At 37.9% G+C, this 20,704-nt stretch overlaps 1 protein-coding gene across 1 annotated transcript; it reads right to left on the minus strand.

Moving 5' to 3' along the window:
* Positions 1-557: 557 nt before the first annotated feature.
* On the minus strand, positions 558-6,850 carry LOC101172587 (ubiquitin-conjugating enzyme E2 D4). The gene is made up of 7 exons (XM_004072495.3): positions 6,549-6,850; positions 5,235-5,298; positions 5,079-5,110; positions 4,920-4,997; positions 4,688-4,793; positions 4,278-4,371; positions 558-3,464 (listed from the first exon to the last, which is right to left on the minus strand). Exons 1-7 carry the CDS (start codon positions 6,570-6,572, stop codon positions 3,419-3,421), a joined length of 444 nt encoding a protein of 147 aa, XP_004072543.1. The 5' UTR covers positions 6,573-6,850; the 3' UTR covers positions 558-3,418.
* Between the last annotated feature and the right edge of the window lie 13,854 nt (positions 6,851-20,704).

Consider the following 20,704-nt stretch of genomic DNA (forward strand, 5'->3'; position numbering starts at 1 on the left):
ATTTAACCATTAAAAGAAACTTTTCAATATTGAATTTTGTAAAATAAATAAATAAATAGCCAAAGATGATCATCTAAACTAAAATAATGCCCCCCCCCAGCTGCAAAAACTGAATGACAATGTTTCTGTTACTAAATTATAACATCTCTAATAGTAAAATCTGGATGAATTAACTTTCTTTTTTAAAATTCAGTTAGATGTTTACATTTTTCTATTAATAAAAGCTCAAATTCAAAGCCTGTTTAAGGGGTTGGAGAAAGAAACGTAATGAAATACAACTAGAATTAAACTTTGTTTCATACTAATAAAAAATAATTTATAAAATGGTTTGAATAATTCCAAACTTCTCAAATTCTTTTGAGATGGTTCAACTGGAAAATAACATTTAACCTCTATTTTTCCTTGTTTCATGATCAATTATGGAGTTTGTGTTCAGTTCTCCTTGCTTTGATTTTCTTTACGTTTATTTCCTGTTCAGGCTTTAATAAGGGCCTGCTGAGACCAAAGTGGTTTCAGAAGAAGCTATTTGAGGATTCATCCACAAATGAAAGACAGAATGGCTGCATGAATGTGTTTATTAAAAGAATCATATTTAAATGACCTCTTTAGTTGTTGTTGTAAATACATCCAGAACATATTTGTAATGAGAAACCGATGCAATCATTAGTCACACTAAAATCTCTAACAGTGTCAAGTGTTACACATTTAAATGTCAGATATATATATATAGACCTTTACCTTTAAACCAAATACACATTTGTTTTGTAATATTTGATTTTCAGAATGTTGGCTTTTTGTTTCCTTTACCTTCCTTCATCCAAATTCAATGACTTGTAACACAAAAAATAAAATATAAACAGGAATTCTGTCTCCTTGATATCAATTCATTAAAAAAAAAAAACAGTTTGGCTAGGAGGGAAAATGAAAATGATGCAAATATAAGTGTAAACGTTTAACATCAGCTTGTTATGGTTACAGCTCCTGTGATGACAACATGAATTACAAAACTCTATAGTTTCAATTAATGGTTGATAATAATTGAGCCTTTCAATTTCATGAGGATGTTTCTCTTTGTTAGAACACAACAGATATATTTTTCTTTCAATTCTTCAAGTAACAGACTTTTTGTTTTCGTCTCAATGATCTAAAATGATCATCTTTAAATTTGGAAAGCATCGACTCATCCCGTCTCACTAATAATCAAGTGGCAGATTTTTTAAATTAAAAAAAAAACCACTACAGACAAACAAAAACCAAGATGACTTTTATTCTTGTTATAACAATGTCTGTTACTACTCAATACTGTTTGAAGACTTGTATGTTGATGGCAGTCAAAACAGTTGAATTCCAAACTTAAATGTCTTGAGTATAGGTCTGCATTCAGACTAGTTCACGTACTGGAGCCGTTCCAATCGAGTTTCCATTTCTATCACAGCCCTATAGGCAGAGTTACAGTCTATGACACATGGTCTAAAAATACAAAATGAGGGTTAAGGCTAGAAATTTTGTTTGAGGTGTTAGGCAGATGAATTGTAGTGAAATCCCTGATGCCTGAAAAAAAATGGCTGTGAAAAGGTTCTCCAGAGTGCAAAGCATGCCGATGTGAACCCGAGCAAGCACACTGGACAGGGGGAGTCCATGAATCATGACCTGCATTGTGAACTCAAGCTGCATTCAAGGGTCCAGATTAACGAGCGTTAACGCACACAGAGACGGAAACAACTGCAATACGTCTAAGATCTTGAAGCTTTTGCGTTCAGAGAAAATAACATGTCAACATACTGCTTTTGAGGAAAGTGAGGCTGTTGTCATTTGCTTCAGCAGCCATTGCTGACGAAAACAATCCATATACAGAACCCAAATCATGTCACTATTTTCAATAAAAATTCTAAAAATCCATCATGCTCAACTATTTTATGAACTGAAATCTCTTCAGCTTCAATAGCAAACAACCCAATAATTCCCTTTATGTTGGCAGCATCAGAATTCTAGAGTGACAACTTAAGTAAATATTCCAGCACTTACAATGAAGTTATTACATAATAACACGTTTATGCTCCATATGAACCAAATGAGGGGGGGGGGGAGTTTAAACTTAACATTTAAATGTCTAAAGCATATAGGTTTTACCATGTTCTTTCCAAATGAAGCAAAATGTGCTCTTATATATATTAAAGATAAAGAATTTAAACCTGTCAAAAAAGCTAACAAGTCTTTTAACATTATACTGCATTATTTTGTTACTATAATTAACTTAAAATAGTTGATTCTGCAAGATGCCAAGGATTTTTAAAGCCCCCAACTATCAAACAAGGGACTGTGACATCAGAGGCCATTTCATCCAAACAAAAGACTTCTAGAAAGCTAAGATTGTGGGATCGTTCCAAAGAAAAATGAAAATGGAGACCTGGATAAAAAAAACAAAAAAAAAAATAAGAGTTCATTCTTACTAAGCATGAATGCAACTCGTAGAGCCAGGCTTTTCTTTAAAGAGGCTTGATAACATGGGCCAGTGCACGTTCAAGGCTGATGATATGATTAGATACCTGAGTAACTGTACTGAGGAGGCAAACAGCTAAGCTTCATGCCAAAAGGTAACTATTTCCATAGCCACACATTAGTAGTGAAATGACTGCTGCATACGGTGTGTGATGAACATACCACTGCTCGCCATGCATGAGAAGGAAATCATATGTGCAGGGAAAATAGGTGGGGTTTCACCCACCACAGCAAATCCCAGGTGGCTTTTTGGCAGCCCTCCAGTGTTTCTTTTTGTTTCACGGCGTTGATGTTCAAAAGCCATTCCTGATTACTCATTTCACATTGTTTCAGGGTAGAGACAGTTAAGTGCCAACAGGTAAGCTGCTGGTAATGGCACCGCACCATTTTGCACTGAAAAAAAAAGGGGGGGTGGGGGGGCTTTTGTCTCAATTGCACATACACCAAAAACGGAACACAGAAAGGCCTCTAAAAACATGGAAACACAGTCAGAACACGACATCCAGTTCCATGCCGATGGTACTCTGAGCGAATGGAGAGCAGATCTCCCCCAATTCAAAATGTTTGCATCCCAGGAGCACAATGACCTGACTCACGGATACAGAAAATGAAGCATGTGAATTGCAACAATGATGACGACAACAGCACGGATAAATGGTTTTAAGTCTTGAGTGTGGCTTTTTAGGGAATGGAGGAAATTCCGGTGTTCCGCGTGGGAGTGCTTTGAAGAGTCCGTTGGGTTCTTCTCTGCAGATCCACACAGGTCATGAAGAACAGCACATGGTAGCAGATCAGCACACAAACAGCCAACTGGCACTGTACCTCACTGAGAGTTGTAACGGTTTTATTTGTTTGTTTTCCCCTTTGTTGCTCATTTGGTTCTTTTGTTCTCAACTGTGTTTTGATATTGCTGGTGTTTTCACATTGCATACTTCTGCGTCCATTCTCTTGCTAACTTGTTGTACCTGTAAGAAAAAAGAATTAAAGATTTTGGGTATAAAATGACATAACACTCTTTTCTGGGCTTTGAGAACTCGGTCCAGAGTAAACGGTGCTTAACAAGAGAAAGAACCAAATTCCAAACTTTTTTCTTTCTTTGTAAGACTTTGTAAAAACTGTATATTTGACACTGTTCCCTTGCTTTATTGCATTCACCTTTTTTAGTCTCAAGGATTTTTTTTAGAGCAATTTTGCCTGTTTTTTTTTTTTAATAGTGCATTGTGCTCTGCATACTGATTGGCTGTTGACCCTGTCAATCAATCCTCTCAGTGCAATGTCTCCAGAAGACAATGCGTTTAGTTTCCAAATTGACAAATCTTGAATCGTATGCAGATCATTCCTTCTATTCTATAAACTATTTTGCTTGGAACGTTTGAGCTTCCAGAGTTTAAACAAGAGAGAAAGGTGTTTAAATCTTCATTTCTGTCAGATAAAAGGGTATAAAGAGTGTAGTGAGCAATTTCAGAGCCTTTACACATCTGTAATCCTACTTCATGATTGTGATAAACAAAGGGAACACTGTATAGTATTTTATTCGATATACGAGATCAGAATTTAAAAAGAGCTTCAGCTTGACAATGGGCATGACTGAGATCTACATTGGCTTCAAAATGTGCCCAATGCAAACCAGTCACTGAGTAGAATTTGACCAAAATCCCAGAAGCCTCCGCATTTCTTTAACTCTCTTTGGCTGCAGCGTATCATTTAGAACTTCTTTGTTGTTTTAGAGAATTAATTGGCATGACTGAGAATTGGACAAAACTCTGCATTGGACTCACTTTTCTCTGTCAGCTTTGTATGTATGGGCAATCTCTGGTACCAGTGGGTCATCGGGATTTGGATCACAAAGAAGAGAGCAGATGGACAATAAAACTGGAAAGAAACAAGAACAAGTAGGTTTGACATTAGACGGCTGGTTGACACTTCAAGTGTTTCCTAAAGGCAAGTCATTTATGTCCCAAAGTAAAAACATGAACAGAAAACTAATCGGTAATAATAAAATGACTATGATTTAAAAAAAAACAGTTTCATTAAAAACTTTAGAATGCTTCATATAGAACCCATGGAGACTGATATGCTGTCTAAAACATTACATTTCACACACAAAAGATTTTGGGGCTGAATTTCACAAGTCAATTTTAAATACTCAGAACACAAATATATAACTAATTTTCTTTTAAGCCTTTACCTTTTGATACTGTGAGTGCAGGTGACCACTGTGACCTCAGTATATCCAGACAAATACTTCCATTACTGTTGATATTAGGGTGGTAAATTTTTGTTGTAAATGCAACCTACACAACAATGGAACCAAGAGAAAAGTTACAGACCGGACAAGATCAAATGAAGTAAAATAATAATAATAATAATAAAAAAACAATATATTGTGCATTATTATTGGAAAACAGAAGCAGTCTTACTTTTGGTGGTTTGAAAGGATAATCTGTTGGGAAGTGAATGGTGAGAAAAAACACTCCACTTTGATATGGGCTGTCGCTCTGTTAAAATAAACATAAAAACAGTTTATTTTTATATATACAACTTTATTTGAGCTAACTTTCGTTCAGGTTTGCACTTACTGGACCCATTATTGTTGCCTGCCAGTGAAACACTAGAGAGAAAAAACAAACATTACTTGATTTTTTGTGTGCTATATTTGCAATGTAAAATGTAATACAGTATAATACTTAGAATGAATTCATACTGTAAAAACATAAACGGTCTTAAGGACTTACAATCATCTCCAACAGGTCCAGCAGAGCACTGGGCAGGAGGGTCCCTCTGCAGGTCTGAGAGTTCCTGAAAAAATGGATTGAAAAGGGCACAATAAGAAAATAAAAATAATAATACCTTAAGGTTAATTCTACAAACTTAATAGCTATTGAAGTTACATAATGAGCAAGTGAATAAGTAAGGATTTAGTAGTAATTAGACCTAAGTTAATGGTTAGATACAAATATATCTATTACAAATGGGTTATTTCATGTCATATTTTAATTAGTGTTTTTTCTAATAAATAAAAAAGCTTTTTGAAAAGTTATGTGAAGACAAAAAGCCAAAACACCATGAAAGACAGCATATGATTTAATCAACTAAAATAAAACAATGTTGTTGTTTCTTAAGATACATTTCAAATAAAAATATTTTATGTATTCCCTATCGTACTGGAAAATCTCTAGCTGATATCAAATAAAAACTTAGTAAACTTTTATGTCAAGTTCTGATTAGCCCATGGATCTTAACTACAGTTTGCCTAACTTGATTATACAGTCTATAAAAAGAACCAATGAAAAAGGAGTTTGAGTTGGTTGCTCGCAGTAGAAAAATTAACAAAAGCGTTCAGATATTCGTGTTCGACTAACCTCACAGACAGAAACACAAAAAGAAGCTTAAACGCTTGTTAAGCCCGTTATTTAACATCTCTAGAAAAGACGCCAATCTATTCTGTTATATAAATACACACATAGCCTGCTCCAGTGCCCCATTTGCAATTCCTTATATGGCAACGATGACTCGAGGGTTCAATTTTGGCAACAATCAGGCAGCTGTCACTCTGCGACTAGTATATACATTATCACAATGTAAACCAACGCATACACAAATAAACCTTCTGTAACAATTCATTTAAGTAGAATACCGATCCAACGGACAGGCTATGAACCTAACACACTGAAGCTAGCAAACATATTAGCCTAATAACACTGCCTCACTTCTTAAATAAATATACACGAGCCATTAGTGTGCTTAGCAAAGATATACCAGACATGAGCCAGGGAAATTCAACTTTTACATAACCAAACAGTTCATTTGTTATTGGGAAGCACTGTTGCCGTAGCAATGCACCAACAACAAGGCCAAGTGGTTAGCTCGCCTTTGTCTTCAGAATTACTTTGAAGTGAAGAAAACACAAGAAATTAAGCTAATGTCATGTGGCTACTTCGAGCTTCACAATTTGTTATACGGATTCAATCTCTTTACAAAATGTCCGACACTGTTTCAACGAGTCAACTTCACAGTAGTTCTGGTAAATAAAGAAAACAAACACTCACCTTCTGAATTCTTTTCAACGCCATTGCTTCAATGGCTGTACTAGTTAGCCTATCAGCTAACAGTTAGCACCACACACATACAATTTGAACTCTGTGGTCGCGTACTATAAAATCTCACTGAACAATAATTGATGTACAACTAAAAGAATGATTGGGTTGATATATAAACAATGCAATCAATATTAAATTATACGTTACTCGTTTACAACACTACAAAAAACAGATATTTTGCTACCTCCCTTTCCGATTTCTACTCTTCTTGGAGCTTGACAATCTCTGAGTATCGCGAGACCTTTCTCATAACGGTATTGTGTGACTGTCGCGAGACTTTGTTCATAACGTTTTTTCCTCTTCTCTCTGTTTAAATGTAGCACGTCTAAATCAAATTTTAAATAGCTTCATCTTGTGATTAATATAATTTAGTGAAAATTTTAATCCTACAAACTTCTTTTTTTTTTACCCAATTTTTATTTACTCATGTCTACTAAATTGGTGTAATTTAGAAATCTCGACAAAACCTTCAGCAAATTTCATAATAATTTTTATTTTTTCTGCTTCTAAATTTTTTACTACCAATTTTGAGAACTTTTAGATAATTGCAGCATCTATGAACTCCTAAATTACCTTAGCGAATTTAGCATGACCTGCAAACTTCTTTTTTTTTAAATTTCTTTCTTCTATTTCTGTCTGAACCAAGGAACAAACTGAACAATATGTCCAGATTAGTACACAGATTTTTTTTGTTGTTGTAAAACAGTGTCAAAGTTAGCTGGTTAAATAACAATCAACCTGGCAATTGATTGAACAATATTTTGGTTGGTAACTATACAACTTTAGATTACTTTTTGTACGAGCTTGTTTTGTCATTACAAAATGATCTTAACCTTAATTTTAATGCTGATTTTTTTAAAACTAGGCAGGTGGAGCAATCTAACAGAAAAACTAATGTGATGGAGTACAAATCTAGTCGTTATCTATTCTAAATCTGGTGTCAAACCATTTTAAAAATATAGAAATAGAGTAGAAATAGAGTCTCAAAAGGGAAAACTAAAGGTAATTAAATGTATTTTTTAAACTGACTTGAACTACTTTCATTGAATTTGCCACCTCAACAAAATAATGTGTCGTGTTGTTTACTATATTCTGGACATCTTTTAATTTCTTCTTTGCACCATTAACAGCTGGGGTTGCAGGGTCATCCCTAGCACTGAACAGACCTTTTCATTCAGCTTGTCACCAGTTGTAGGATAATGAGTTTTGCCCAAATTCTGCTTTTTCTTCTTCTGATGTGACGTATGAAGAGTCCCTTTAGTTGCTAAATGACTGCCATGATAAATGCTGTCGGAATTCATCAATCTGAAAGGTTGAATGGTTCCTTTATTATCTTAATTTCCATTCTTCTCCGAAAAAAGAGCGATTCACTTAAGCTCACGATTCGCAAACGCAAACCATTTGAAGTGACGCAGAAACTACTCAACCAATCAAAAGTGCTGAGCAACATGTAAATAATACATCTGAAATATCATAATTTTCTTATGTTTTAGGAGATTCTTAATTATCCAGGTCTGATATCACAGGACTGGAACTGAAAAAGCTACTTAGCAGCTAAATATCCTCAAGAATAACCTTTACAAAGTCAAGCTGATGCAAAACATGCACACAACACCCCTTATTCAGTCTAAAAAGTTATCTAAAGTGTACTTTTGTAGTGCATCTTCATCAGTTGCTGTCCAAAGTGAGCGGGCTAATCTCCTTCAACAATCTCCTAATTTCTCTTTTTAAACTGAAATAGGACTCAACAAGGACAAGGAGTAATAAAAAGTGATGAGAGGGAATCTTTTTTTGAGAACTCCGAAAGAACATTGCACCTGTCACCATACTCTAATTAAGATCTGTAGCAGATTGCAGCAAATATTAATAGATGTTTGTAGTCCTCTGCTTTTTCTCCCTGCACAAATTGATGTTCCCCTAAAATTCATCAATTGTATAGTTACCAGTTCAAGATAGCTCATCTTTTAAGAAAAGTACTTTTCCGAGAACCTTGACAGGATTACAACAACAGGATGCTTGAACAGGACAATAAAATTTAAAGGCAGTTTTCTTTTGTTAAAATAAAAATCAGTGTTGCAAAACATGTTTTAATTTATTTGGTTCTAATTGAATCACGGGAACATTTAAAAAGATAGAAAATAAGTGCAGATGTTTTATAAAACAGGCTACAAGACTCAACTGAACACCAAACTATTCTGTAAACTAATTATTGCTAAAAATGTTGTTTTTTGTTTGTTTTTTTTAGGAAGGAATCAGATTTTTTAGCTTACCCCTGGGGAGCCATCAAGTGCCCAGGAGTCACTAACCTAGTATTTGAGAACCACTGATCTGGTTGCAGGAAAGCTTGCTCTTAGAGGTGATTGTTTCCACAGCAGACGATCAGTTTTTGTTCTGCCTTCCACTGACACACCCGAAAAAATGCAAAAATTCTCTGAGAAGTTTCAAAACTGTCAAGACTCTGAGGACCCTCAGCCTGTTTGACATACTGGTTTTCACTCATCATTTGACGCCTACATTATTTTCAGTTTTACAGGTAATATTTACAACGGTTATTAAGTGAGAAGCAAAGTGAAAAACAAGGTACATTCTGGACAGATCACATTACAAGTCAACAGGATAAAAACAACAATACACACGTTTACATTCACCAGTCAACAAAGAAAAATGATACACAATCTTTTGACAGTGATAGAGCCTAAAGGTCAAACCAGGTAACCCTTGTTGAAATGATTCTTTTACACGTTGAAATTTTAACGTTGAAGCTACCGGTAATCATGAGTTTTGTTCTTATCACTATTATTGTTTTTTTTACTTATGAAAAGCATCAAATTTAAAGCAAAAAGTAAGCAAATATAATCGTCCTCATTATTTCATATTTTAACCTCTTCTTAAATCCGCACTCCGATCATCTTTTGATCTAGTATAAAAGCATTCCCTGTGGTCTTTTAATTATAGTTGTGCTGCTTTTAGCCAAAATAAAAAAAAAAAACTGCATTGTTTTCTAGGACTTATTCTGCAAAGTGGTAGGAGTTCATTAGAAATTCACCTCTGAGTTGTGGGTGGGACTGTTGGTGGGGAGCAACCCCACCCCACCTCCCATCACCCATCTGTTCACATGCTCTCCTGCTAGCTTACAGCCCCTCAACAACCCCAGCTCTAACATAACTAATGCAACAAAAATGGTGAGCAATATTGGAGATATCCAGCTGTACAGTTTTGAGTCAGATGCATCCGAATGCAGCGAAGCGGGGAGCTTGTGGCCTGCCGATTGTAGTTTATACATAACAACCACAAGCTTTTTTCAACATCACGATTTCTTCTGCTCCTAGTTCACAACCATTTGAATAAAGAAAAACTCAGAAATGCAATTTTAGGCTTAATTTACTTTAAATATGTCCTCCATCATGAGAAAAAGGCCATCAAAACATGTTGAAAACACCATTTTCATTGGAGTGGGTCTTTATCCTTCAGAAACTGTGTTCAGTGAGTGGAATGAGGCCAGGTGTCCACAAGATGTCACTGTTTGAAAAGAACAAGACTGGAAATGGCAAGTACCTAATTTGCTTTGGAGTGTGAACCCAAACAATGTTTCTCAAACTTTTACCAGGTTTATTTTCAGACAGAAAACAGCATGTCGGCACAAAAATGGAGCCTTTCACTCAAATTTGTGTATTTCAGATGCCAACTTGCATGACAATTGATCAGCAAACAAAGGACTGAAACGTGTGTTTTCTTCACGTGTACAATAGAAAAGAGAGGGAAAAAAAGAGGCAGTAGATTTGTTCATTCAATACCCAATGACTGTAAAGGCACATTCATCTGGATCAGCTGCGTGCTCCGGTTTCTCCGCAGCCTTGTCTTGCAACGCCTCATGAGCATCCCTTTATGTGTCTTTAACAAGAGTGAAAAAAGAGCTCTTATTATTTTAGTGAGTAAGTATGAATGGGACGCAGTGTTCATTCTTCTTAAATGGCTGATTCAGTGTCAGGTTGAGGATCCTACCCTCAACGAGATACTGAGAGGGACCATTTTCCTTTTGGAAAACTGAAGATTCCTTCAGATAATATCTTATTGTTTGCTCATCTCCGTGCTCTCAATGACCTGCCTGTCCTCAGGGCTTGCTAGTAATCAGATTCAGAGAGCAGCAGAGGTAGCAGTTTTGGTCTTGTGCAGCAAGGCTCTTGTTTTTTGAGGTTTGTCTACTTGGAGAGGCAATTTATCAGCATGAGGTTTTCAGCCACAGTCAAGCCCATGCTTTGTTGTCTTTAAGCGTTGCTTCGCCAAGCCCCTTTGGCTCGCTCTGCTGTCCTTTCTTCTGAAATCTCTAAAATCTTGCTTCTGTGTGTTTCAAACTCTGTGTTCTTTGCTCCCAGAATAAGATTCTGATGTTACCGGGCATTTCGTATGTTACAAACGTGTATGTTTTTGATCACTGATGTTCACAGAGAATTTCCCACCTTTACCCAAACGGTTTAAAGTTACATAACTGGTGTCCCAAGTTCCCAAGTGGTGGATGACCCAAAGGTGAGAATTAGGGAGAACATTACTTGACCCTGAGGAACTTAGCGGTTGTTGCAAACCTGCGTGATCTATCTTTTTTCCCTGAATGAAAGTTAAACGCATAACAGGCAGCATTCCACTCTGGTTGGCAATTATGTTAAGACTGTGTCTGCGATCCCTTCAGTAGCCCTTATTCCCATGGCCACAAAAAAACAAAGCACATATGTTCAGTGTCATTTTCAAAATTCACTTAAATGGGCCTTCCTAATGTTGAAATTATCCAATAAAAGCCCAACCAATTAATGCTGAGCACAAGCTGGGCTCGCTGTCTCCAGAGGTGTTTTACCTTCGGTCAGTCTGTTCGCTCTCTCGTGGAACAAAGCTTCATTGTTCTCACATACTAAGAGATATTTTGTTCGCTCCTTGTGTCAGTGATCTTGATTTGATTATGCACACAGGCGATGTGTGCAAGCAGTGCTCATGTTTGCAGTGAAGTCAGCAGTCCGCACAATCAAATAATTCTTGAGCCAAGCAACTGGGAAAAAAAGGGTCATTATGTGTGGAGCAATCAGAGTTTCATGGCTCATTTCCTTAGCTGTGATTTGATTTTGCTTGTCGGTGTTAAGGTGGCCTCTGACCTGGAAAGTCTCAGAATTATTCTTTAAATCTTCTTCTTTTTGAATTTGTACTCATTAAATTGCCTAAATTGATTTATTTGATGAAAGTTCTCACTCTGGACTAGAGTTTAAAAATTTTAATTTGTTTTAATTTCAGCTAAACAATGCTTATGCATTATTTTCTTTGTGGGAAATATTTAAAAATTTAATGTAAATTTTGTAAAGTGTCTGCATTTATGTTGCTTTATTTTCCAAAAGACATTTTATTTAGATTTTTTGAAATTTTCAACCTATTAATTAATTAAATGCATTAGAAAAACTTAAACAAATTGGAAAAATTGGTATGAAAAACTTGAAAAAAGCTAAATATTATTTTTAAATTGCAGTTAGTAAATAGTTGTCTAGCACACAATTTAGCCAATCTCGGATTCCTCTCAGATTGTCATAATTCATTTTCTCTTGAGAAACAGCAAAGAGATTCCATGTGCCCATCTCATCTGATCCAGTTCTATCAGATGTGCATCATGTGGAGCACAAACAGAACCACATGTGTAGTCATAAAGAACCTTTGGGATTGAACACTTTTAGAGCAAAATCCCTGGAGCCCTCCGACTCTCTGTGTTGCACCACACATCTGGCAAAGTGACTGACAGCTTTGGAAACCGTTTTATTGCGTCGCTGTTGCAATGAAAGTCTCCAGAGCTTTGGTAATAACCAGTGCGGAGTGTTATCTGATACATTTAGTGGTGACTCTGTCTTATCAAATGTATTTTTTTTTTTTACAGCTATCTGAGCTCTGGTGGTAAATTCAGTTTTTTTTCCCAGTTTGTTAAACTTCCTTAAGAGACAAAGAAGGGATTTCCTTTAAAACAGTGGCTCTACCAACAAACTGTTTGGTATGCTAGATTGGGTAGTAAATATGAGCTTATTGTTTTTAGACATTGGAGAGACAGAAACAGCTGGATCAACAGAGAACATATGATTTAACAATAAATGATGCATGAAGTATGTGTGTAGCTGTAACATGCTAGGACCCAGCTAAAGGAGAAACATTCTTCTTGACTTCTAGTTCTGTTTCAGCCAGATGCTAGCACTTAAGCACGCTTTCTTCCAAAAAATATGACATTTGAGCAGAACTGCTGCATCCTGGTTTGGCTTTTAAAACCACCACCTGTTGTTTGACAAGGTTTTACTCTGCAGAGGTGTGGAGACGCCGTCTGAGACTGTGTGTGAAAGTGAGTGACTGGAGCATGGGAGGTGATGGGGGGGGGGGGGGGGGGGGGGCTGTCCATCCTGCTGCACAATAAACAGTTTGTTTCCCATGAGCACCCCTCATGTTCCTGTTGTTGGCTCCATCGGCACTCACTGGGAAATGTCCTGGCCTCTATTGTCCAGAAGGTCAGAGGTCACAGGATGCTCCTAAAAGCCCAAAGGGGGAGGTAAGAGGTTTGGATGGTGAAGAAGGATTAAAAAAAATATCACACACAGACTCCTAAATATCCCTTTGAAACAAAAGACTAAAATAGATGATTTTATCCTTCCTCTCATGTCACAACATTTCTTTTTTATGTTCAAGTCATTATCAAGGACTTCAGGAAATGAAATCAAGACAAAGACCACAGTGAATATGTCTGATTGTCTTGTTTGTGTTTGGAGCTATTTCACTATTTCACATTCTTTGCATGTCCTGGATGGACAGTCCACATGATGTTCTGTGCAAAGCTGGGAAATTGAATCTAAGCAGCAGAGTGTCAGGCTTGTCATGACTGTCGAAAAACAAAAAAACAAGAAAAATCTGGTCAAAACTTTGCTTGAACTTTGTGATGCTTGTCCACCAGCTTTGAGCACTGATGGATGTGAGATTCTAACTGTGACAAAGAACATGGAAATATTTTCAACTAACCAGAGGTACTGTTCTGACTGAAAAAGTATTTTTTGCTTCCTCCCCAAAATAAAAAGAACATCAGATGATGTTTAGCTACACGTGTAGAAGTTTCTATTTACTGGCTGGAGTGGAGACTTTTCACTGAACGTTTTTAAGGTGTGGTCTTTTTTTTTCTTTTCTTTAACGGTGCGCTGAGCTGCTCCGGGGCCTGTGGCCGGTCCTGTGCCTCAGTGTGCGGAAAGACTGGGATGAGTCGGCGTGCTATTCCCTGGGTATTCGCAGGGACACATTCGTCTTTTTTATGGAGCTTACTGGAACTTTGAGCTGTATTCCAGATGACTGTTGCTTTGCAATGTTGTCTCTGCAATCTACAAAAATATCCAGAAAACCAAAGTGCAGTTCTCTGTGTCAGTGTCTGTCCTTCAGGTGAAATGCTCCATGTGCTATTTGCTAAATTTTAGGGTAGATGTTTTCTATTCATTTCTATTTATAATGCATTGCTTAAAAATTAGGCAAAGTTAGCTTTTTACAAAATTATTATTGTAAAACAGGGTATTATAAAACATTTTGTACATTAGTAGTTTTGCATGACTCCAAAAAAAAAGAAGCTTCTTCATTAGATTAATTTAACATAATTGAAGATATTTCTTTGCATCAACATATAACATCTGTGTTCCAAAGTTGCAATTAACTGGAATCTTCGGTTTTTTTATCTTTGCTGATGCGTCACCAGAGAATATGCTGCATTTAAGGAAATTCAAGGAAACCTTATAACATTTACACCTCCCTTTAACAATTTTTTCTTCAGTTTATCATCATTCATCGTTTTTTTCATTCATTTTCTACTCCGTTTTGACCCTTTCAGGTCATGGGGCTGCCGGAGCCTATCCACTTGTGGGGACACCCTGGACAGTTCGCCAGTCTGTCGCACAGTAGAATGTCCTCAATCACACACCCATTCACTCTCACACTCACACCTAGGGACAAGTTAGATTAACCAATTAACCCATGAAGCATGTTTTTGGAAGGTGGGAGGAAGCTGGAGACCCCGGAGAAAACCCACGCATGCACGGGGAGAACATGCTAACTCCACACAGAAAGGTCCCCCATTGATGTTGTTCTGTTTCAGGTCCTACAGCCGGGACTTGAACCGGGGGCCTTCTAGCTGTAAGGCAAGAGCACTAACCACTGCGCCACTGTGCAGCTTTTCAGTTGTTCAGTTGTTCACCTTTTGAAAAGACAACTTAAAATCTCAAAGTCCAGGTTTTCCAGTTTCATCCTTGGTTTCAATTGCTTTTCCCACAATGCATTGCTTTAGCTCTCCTAAATCAATTGGAATCAATACATGATTGTGACAGATTGATGGTGTTTAGCTCTTGTGTGCGGGTGTTTGTTTACATTTGAATCTATTTTTGGTTTTGCAGACAGGTCAGGAGTCAGGAGGATTTAGAGTACGGTGAAGGTTTAGTTCAATGAGTTAACACTTAAAGAAACCTATCAGTGCTGCAAACACTTTTGGGTTTCTAATACTGTTAAACCTGTGCTTGATTATTTTTGGATAATGGATTCTCAAAAACACAAATTTCCTTCACGTTGTTCAGTTACTGCCCAACGTTGTTTAAAACACAAACAAAAAAGGGATATTACAAAATAAAGTTTTGCCATAATAGAATCTAACCACACTGGGGTTTAAAGTAAACAAACCAGCCTGATAACAAGAAGTAAAATAAAATGTGTACATGACTGAATTTGAATAATCCAACAGGACCAAAGCTTTGACTGTTTCTGCTTGAGCTCTGACAGATAAGCCTTAACTCGGTGTCAGCTGTCAGCCTGTTTACCACACAGACACTGCCATCCCATTTTCCTAAAAAAAAAAGTATTTTTTTTATCCCCTTTGTGTACTTATTTGCTGCCCATGCACACATTTTTGTCACCTCAATAATTAATTTTAAAGACTTATGGAGTTTTGTAAACTGAGAAAGTGACGGGAGAAACATGAGAGCAAAAAAGTGCAGCACGACAACATCTTAATTTGTCTACCACAGGCAATTATGGATATAATGCTCCTAGTTTAGGTTACATGTTATGAATCTTCCTCACAGGCTGACCCTCACCTTGCCTCGCCCTGTCATATCAGGTTAGGGTTTAGACTGCTGCAGAGATGTGACAGCTGGAAATGGTTTGAGGATCTCTGGATGGTTTGTTTTTTTGAAGCACACTGCAGGCCTGGTTAAGAGATACTTGTAAGTTGGCACTTGGTGGTAACACTTCTGTGCCTCGCAGTGATAAAACTGTTACTCTGAATATTATCACTGAAATTCCAGCTCAGCACACTGGTTTGTTTGTCGTCTCCCCCCCAGTGTTCAGACTTACAGGAGCTGTGCAGGTATTCCCAAAACGTGTCGCCTTCTCAGTTAATTGGCCTCCTCTGTGTTTTGAGCACTTTGACCTATTGGGGATTTCATTTCCTGGCCTGTTGCGTTTCTAAGTCTTCAACAGGGGTTTCTGGCATCGTATGCGCTCTTCCTTCCCAATCCCTCTCAGATGGTGAGGTGCTTTTCCTTTCTTTATGACCAAATAACTCTAACTGATGCCAAAGTGGGGGAGAAAAAAAGTGGGGGGATTAAAATTCCCTCATTGGGTGTCTTGAGAAACCCAGCTGCACTGCACTGTTTGTTTTCCACATTGCACACACGCAGCTGCAGAGTCCAGCGAAACAGAGAGGTGAGCCAAAACTTATTTTTCTTAACACATACCTTCCCATTCGCAGAGTGATAATTGCATTGTGGAATAAAACGAAAGATCAACAGTTTAGATAATTACCCAAGTGTGAAATGCGTTGAAACCAGTTTTTTATCTGTCGGTAAGGAAGTGTACTCAGTAAATAGAGGAAAAAAGGTGCACGAAACCACATTTGACTAAACCTATGAACTTATTTTAGCCATTTCAGAACACGGACTTGGCTGGAATATCATAAATTCTACGATTTCCTTAGCTGTGAGCAGTCTGACATGCTATTTTTTTTAAATGATAGTCCGAAAGGAGTGTGTTTTGTTTCAACAATGGCTCTTTTTTTCCATCACACAATGAAATACTGTTTAATTACCGTGATCTATTCGAAAAGACACACTGTACAAGCTCCGCACAAAGTATTGTGCTCGTTGCACGAGCTGCAGCACAAACAGAGACTGTCGCCGGAGAACAAAGAGTAATGGCCGCCCACATGGTTTCGAGATGAAGAAAACCAACATTTACATTGGTCCTATTACGCTTAGATTATTTAACAAACATGCAGCCGCTGTTTCGAGAGATACAGATGAACGGCAACTTGTTCACGCTTCAGAGAGAGTGCTGTCAATAGGCTCAGAGATAACACAGAAAGAAATGTGGTGAAGCAGGTAAGACATGTCAGCGAGCAACATCATCTGGGTTTTTCAGGATGTTCTGTGTAAATGCAGTCTGAATGTTAATGAGCATGACCGTCCAGCAGGTTTATAGAAACTGGCTTTCTCAGATGAACACGATAGCTCAATACCTGCTGTGACCTCGCACCATGAAATGAACCAAAAAGGTACTGGGTTTGGTTTTTCTTTTACCTTTATTACCTGTTGCCAAAATCGTTCTCACGCCTTTTCTTCTCAACGCTTTTTGTTTCCTGCTCATTCGCAACCTAATCTGTCTGAAACAGTTGACTCTACCTCAAGGTAACACAAATCCTGTTAACTATTGGTTATTTGATGTCAAAATCTGCTTACACAACAGTCGCATTTGTCTTAACCTATATCATAACCATGCAAACAGCAATCACCAGTTGTGGATGTCCGAGTGTAAGCCAGCCATCAGTCCAGACACGTCCAGCGATACGAGATTTAAAGACTGACACATAAAGATGATGTTTTCCAGGCCCTGTGCATATTTCCCACTCACTTGCGCACCAAATGTGGTCATTCTATAGGCAGTGAACGCACCGTCTGAAAAAGACAACGCTAATAATAAGGAATCCGTGAGAAAAAAAAAAAGTCCTAGATTATGTTGGTCTTCTGCTGTGGATACTCGCAGATAAAAACCAGCGAGGATGCTAAAAATACTCAAGTCTTGTGGTGCAGTTTCCCAAGGCCAGAGAAAGGAAATAGACTGACAGTTTCTCCCTGACCCCTCTGCTACCGCCCTGGTAACCTCATAACAATCCCATTGGGGGATCATGCCTCTTATGTGTAAAACAGACAGTCAAAAAGCATCCTGGAAACTTTAGAAGCACAAGAACAAGGGGGGACCTGACTAAGTCCAATGAGGCTGTATGTGGAGGCTCAGTTGGCAGATAATCTCAAGGCCACACAGAGCAGGCGCCAAGCCCATAGAGCCTGAAAGCTCCGTGGCCCGGCGCTGCTGCGTGGTCATTGTTGTTTTTGGAAATACGCAACTCCAGTGAGGCCAGCAGAGTGAAAGCCACCTCTCTTCTTGAGTGTCTGCTCCAGACCCTGATGTTGACATACAGGGCAGGTGCAGCTGCTCCCTAAAACTTAGACACGCAACCCCCACCACCACCACCACGACTTCAACAGACATGTGTATGCACGCACCCGCACATATCCACGCATATACACAAAGCCTGGAAGTCACAAGACAGAGTAATATGGACAAAGACACATCTACCATTTTCTTTAATATCTCAGCAACAATCAGCACAGGGCTGCTGAGTTAACACAGGGCACATAGAGATGAAAACAAAGACTGGATTCTTCTGGCTTAAAGATGGCTACGGGAAATGGCAAGGATGCCAGGGCTGATAAGTGACCGACGGACTCAAGTTACCTCCAGCTGTCTGCTGCCATGCATGCCGAGCCGGAACGTATGGTTCACACATAATGCAAACCATTTCAGTTGTGTCATACTCATAAAAACCCTGGCAGATGTATTAAATAGAGTCAACGGCCTCTGACTTGGGCAGCGTTTACATCACGGGGAATGATCTCCAATCCTCCGAGGAGCGGTGCTGTTCATCCTCAGCTGAGAAAACACAGACAGTTGAAGACGGAGCCCTTGCAAGTAAAAAATGGATCAATAAAACCAGGGAATTTCACAAATCCTGCATGCAGCATCTGGAAAGTCTAACTCAGGTTGTTCAGACAATTGTGGTACTTAGATTGCTGGGCTGAACATTATAAATGGTGTCCATGAGGACCTGTGGGCATTGTTGGCTCTGCTTGTTTTTTTCCCCTTAGCCATAAAAGCCAGGTTTCCATATGGACACACAGCAAAATGAAAAGTATATTTGTCTTCTTGTCTTTAAAATAATGAGAAATTAAAGGACATATAAAATGAAGCCTGTAAAAGACTATTAGTTTTAACACAGGTTGTGTTCCTGGGCAGTAAAATGAGTCACCCTTGAAAAAGAAATAGAAAAGAAGGAGAAAAAAAAGGCTAGCACCAACTGCATTAGCATCACCTCAATACCAGTGAGGGCCTCTTCCTGTCCATTTGGAAAATATAAGTACTCTTTCAAGCTGCTGTACACTTGAAAAGGAGAGTGCTTTTGGCAGGCTTTGAAGTTCTCAGAAATAATGCTTCTTAAAAGCATCCACCGCAACACAGAAAAACATGAACATGTATTTCAGACAAGAGGTGTGAGGCAGTACGTCTCAGCAGCCACGTGAATCCCCGCTGCAGGGCTTGGGTACGTTTGAAGTTTCTTTTTCTGGTGAAATTACATCCTTTGTAGGAAAATAAATGATTTGCTGTCATCGGGACAATGCCTGTTTATTAATTCACCTGTTCATTGATGCATTATCTTTCCTAAAACATGCAGTCAATGATGCACTAGAGAAATCTATCATAATGAGCTTATCTTATTTTGCAGTCTTTCAATCTCTTTTAATGAACTTTTTGCTATTTAATGTTTCCTTAAAGTCTGCCTCATCGTTAGATTGAATTAAGTACTGTCGCTGGTTCATAATTCACTTAAAGTTCCTCTCTGATCATCTTTTTATCTGTTGTAAAAGTATTCCCAATTAGGATTATGCAGTTTTATCTCACATGTTTTATCTCACATGCCAATATCAAAAAACCTTTCCAAGAAATAGTTTCTGCAGTGCAGCAGTAGTTCATTTGAAATTCGCCTCTAAGTTGTACCTATCCATTTACACGCTCTCCTGCTAGCTTACAGCCCCTCACAACCCCAACCTAACATTACTGGTGCAACAAAAATGATGAGCAATATTGAGGCTATCCAGTCGTACAGTTTTGAATCAGACTCCAGCTCAGATTAGAAAACAAAGATGGACATGGATCTAATCGTCTACGAGAGGATTTATCGGAAGAGCAGGGAGGTTGTGGCCCGTCCAGTGTAGTTTCTACACCACTGCTACAAACTTATTTAAAAATAATTTTGAATTTGAATTAAAAAATACTCAGAAATTTTAAGCTTAATTTTCTTTACATGTGTCCTCCATTATAAAACAAAAATTGCAAAAAGAACATGTTAAAAACACAATTTTCATCAGAGTGGGTCTTTGATGATGTGGGAATCAACAACCTGTCAAATATATCAGTGATACACAAACCCAGCAGAGTTCTGAGACCCGCAGGAAGCAATAAACGCATGGAACCTGGAAACACAACCAGACGGGGTGAAGCTGCTTTTATGATGTACACAGATGGAACCAGCCACTCTGTTGCACTTAGATGCTAACCAAAATGTAAGTCCCAAACTTAGAATGTTGCTCTGTTCTCCAGCCTCTGTTTAAAATATGGATCTCTTACAGATTTTATACAATATCAAATGTGTGTTCTCTAGAAATGTGTTGTATTTACCTAGCATTATTTTTTTTTCATTTGATCTTTTTGTGTCTTGCCAAAGCTGATGCATTTCTGTAAAACCCTTTTGTGTGTACATAAGGTGCTATGCCATTAAAATTGCCTTGCCTTTTTTATGTATTTTTTATTCTGTTCACAGTTTAGTGTTTTAGTTACACCCTTCAAGCAATAAAAAACTGTCAGTTAATCATAACCTCACAAAGTCTTAAATGCCATCTACGCCCATTCCAGGCTGGAAAGGGGACCTTTCTGTGGATTAAAACGGATATGAGGTTATTTTTGTGAGG

Source organism: Oryzias latipes, chromosome 9 (genome assembly GCF_002234675.1).
Source record: "Oryzias latipes chromosome 9, ASM223467v1".
NCBI lineage: Eukaryota > Metazoa > Chordata > Actinopteri > Beloniformes > Adrianichthyidae > Oryzias > Oryzias latipes.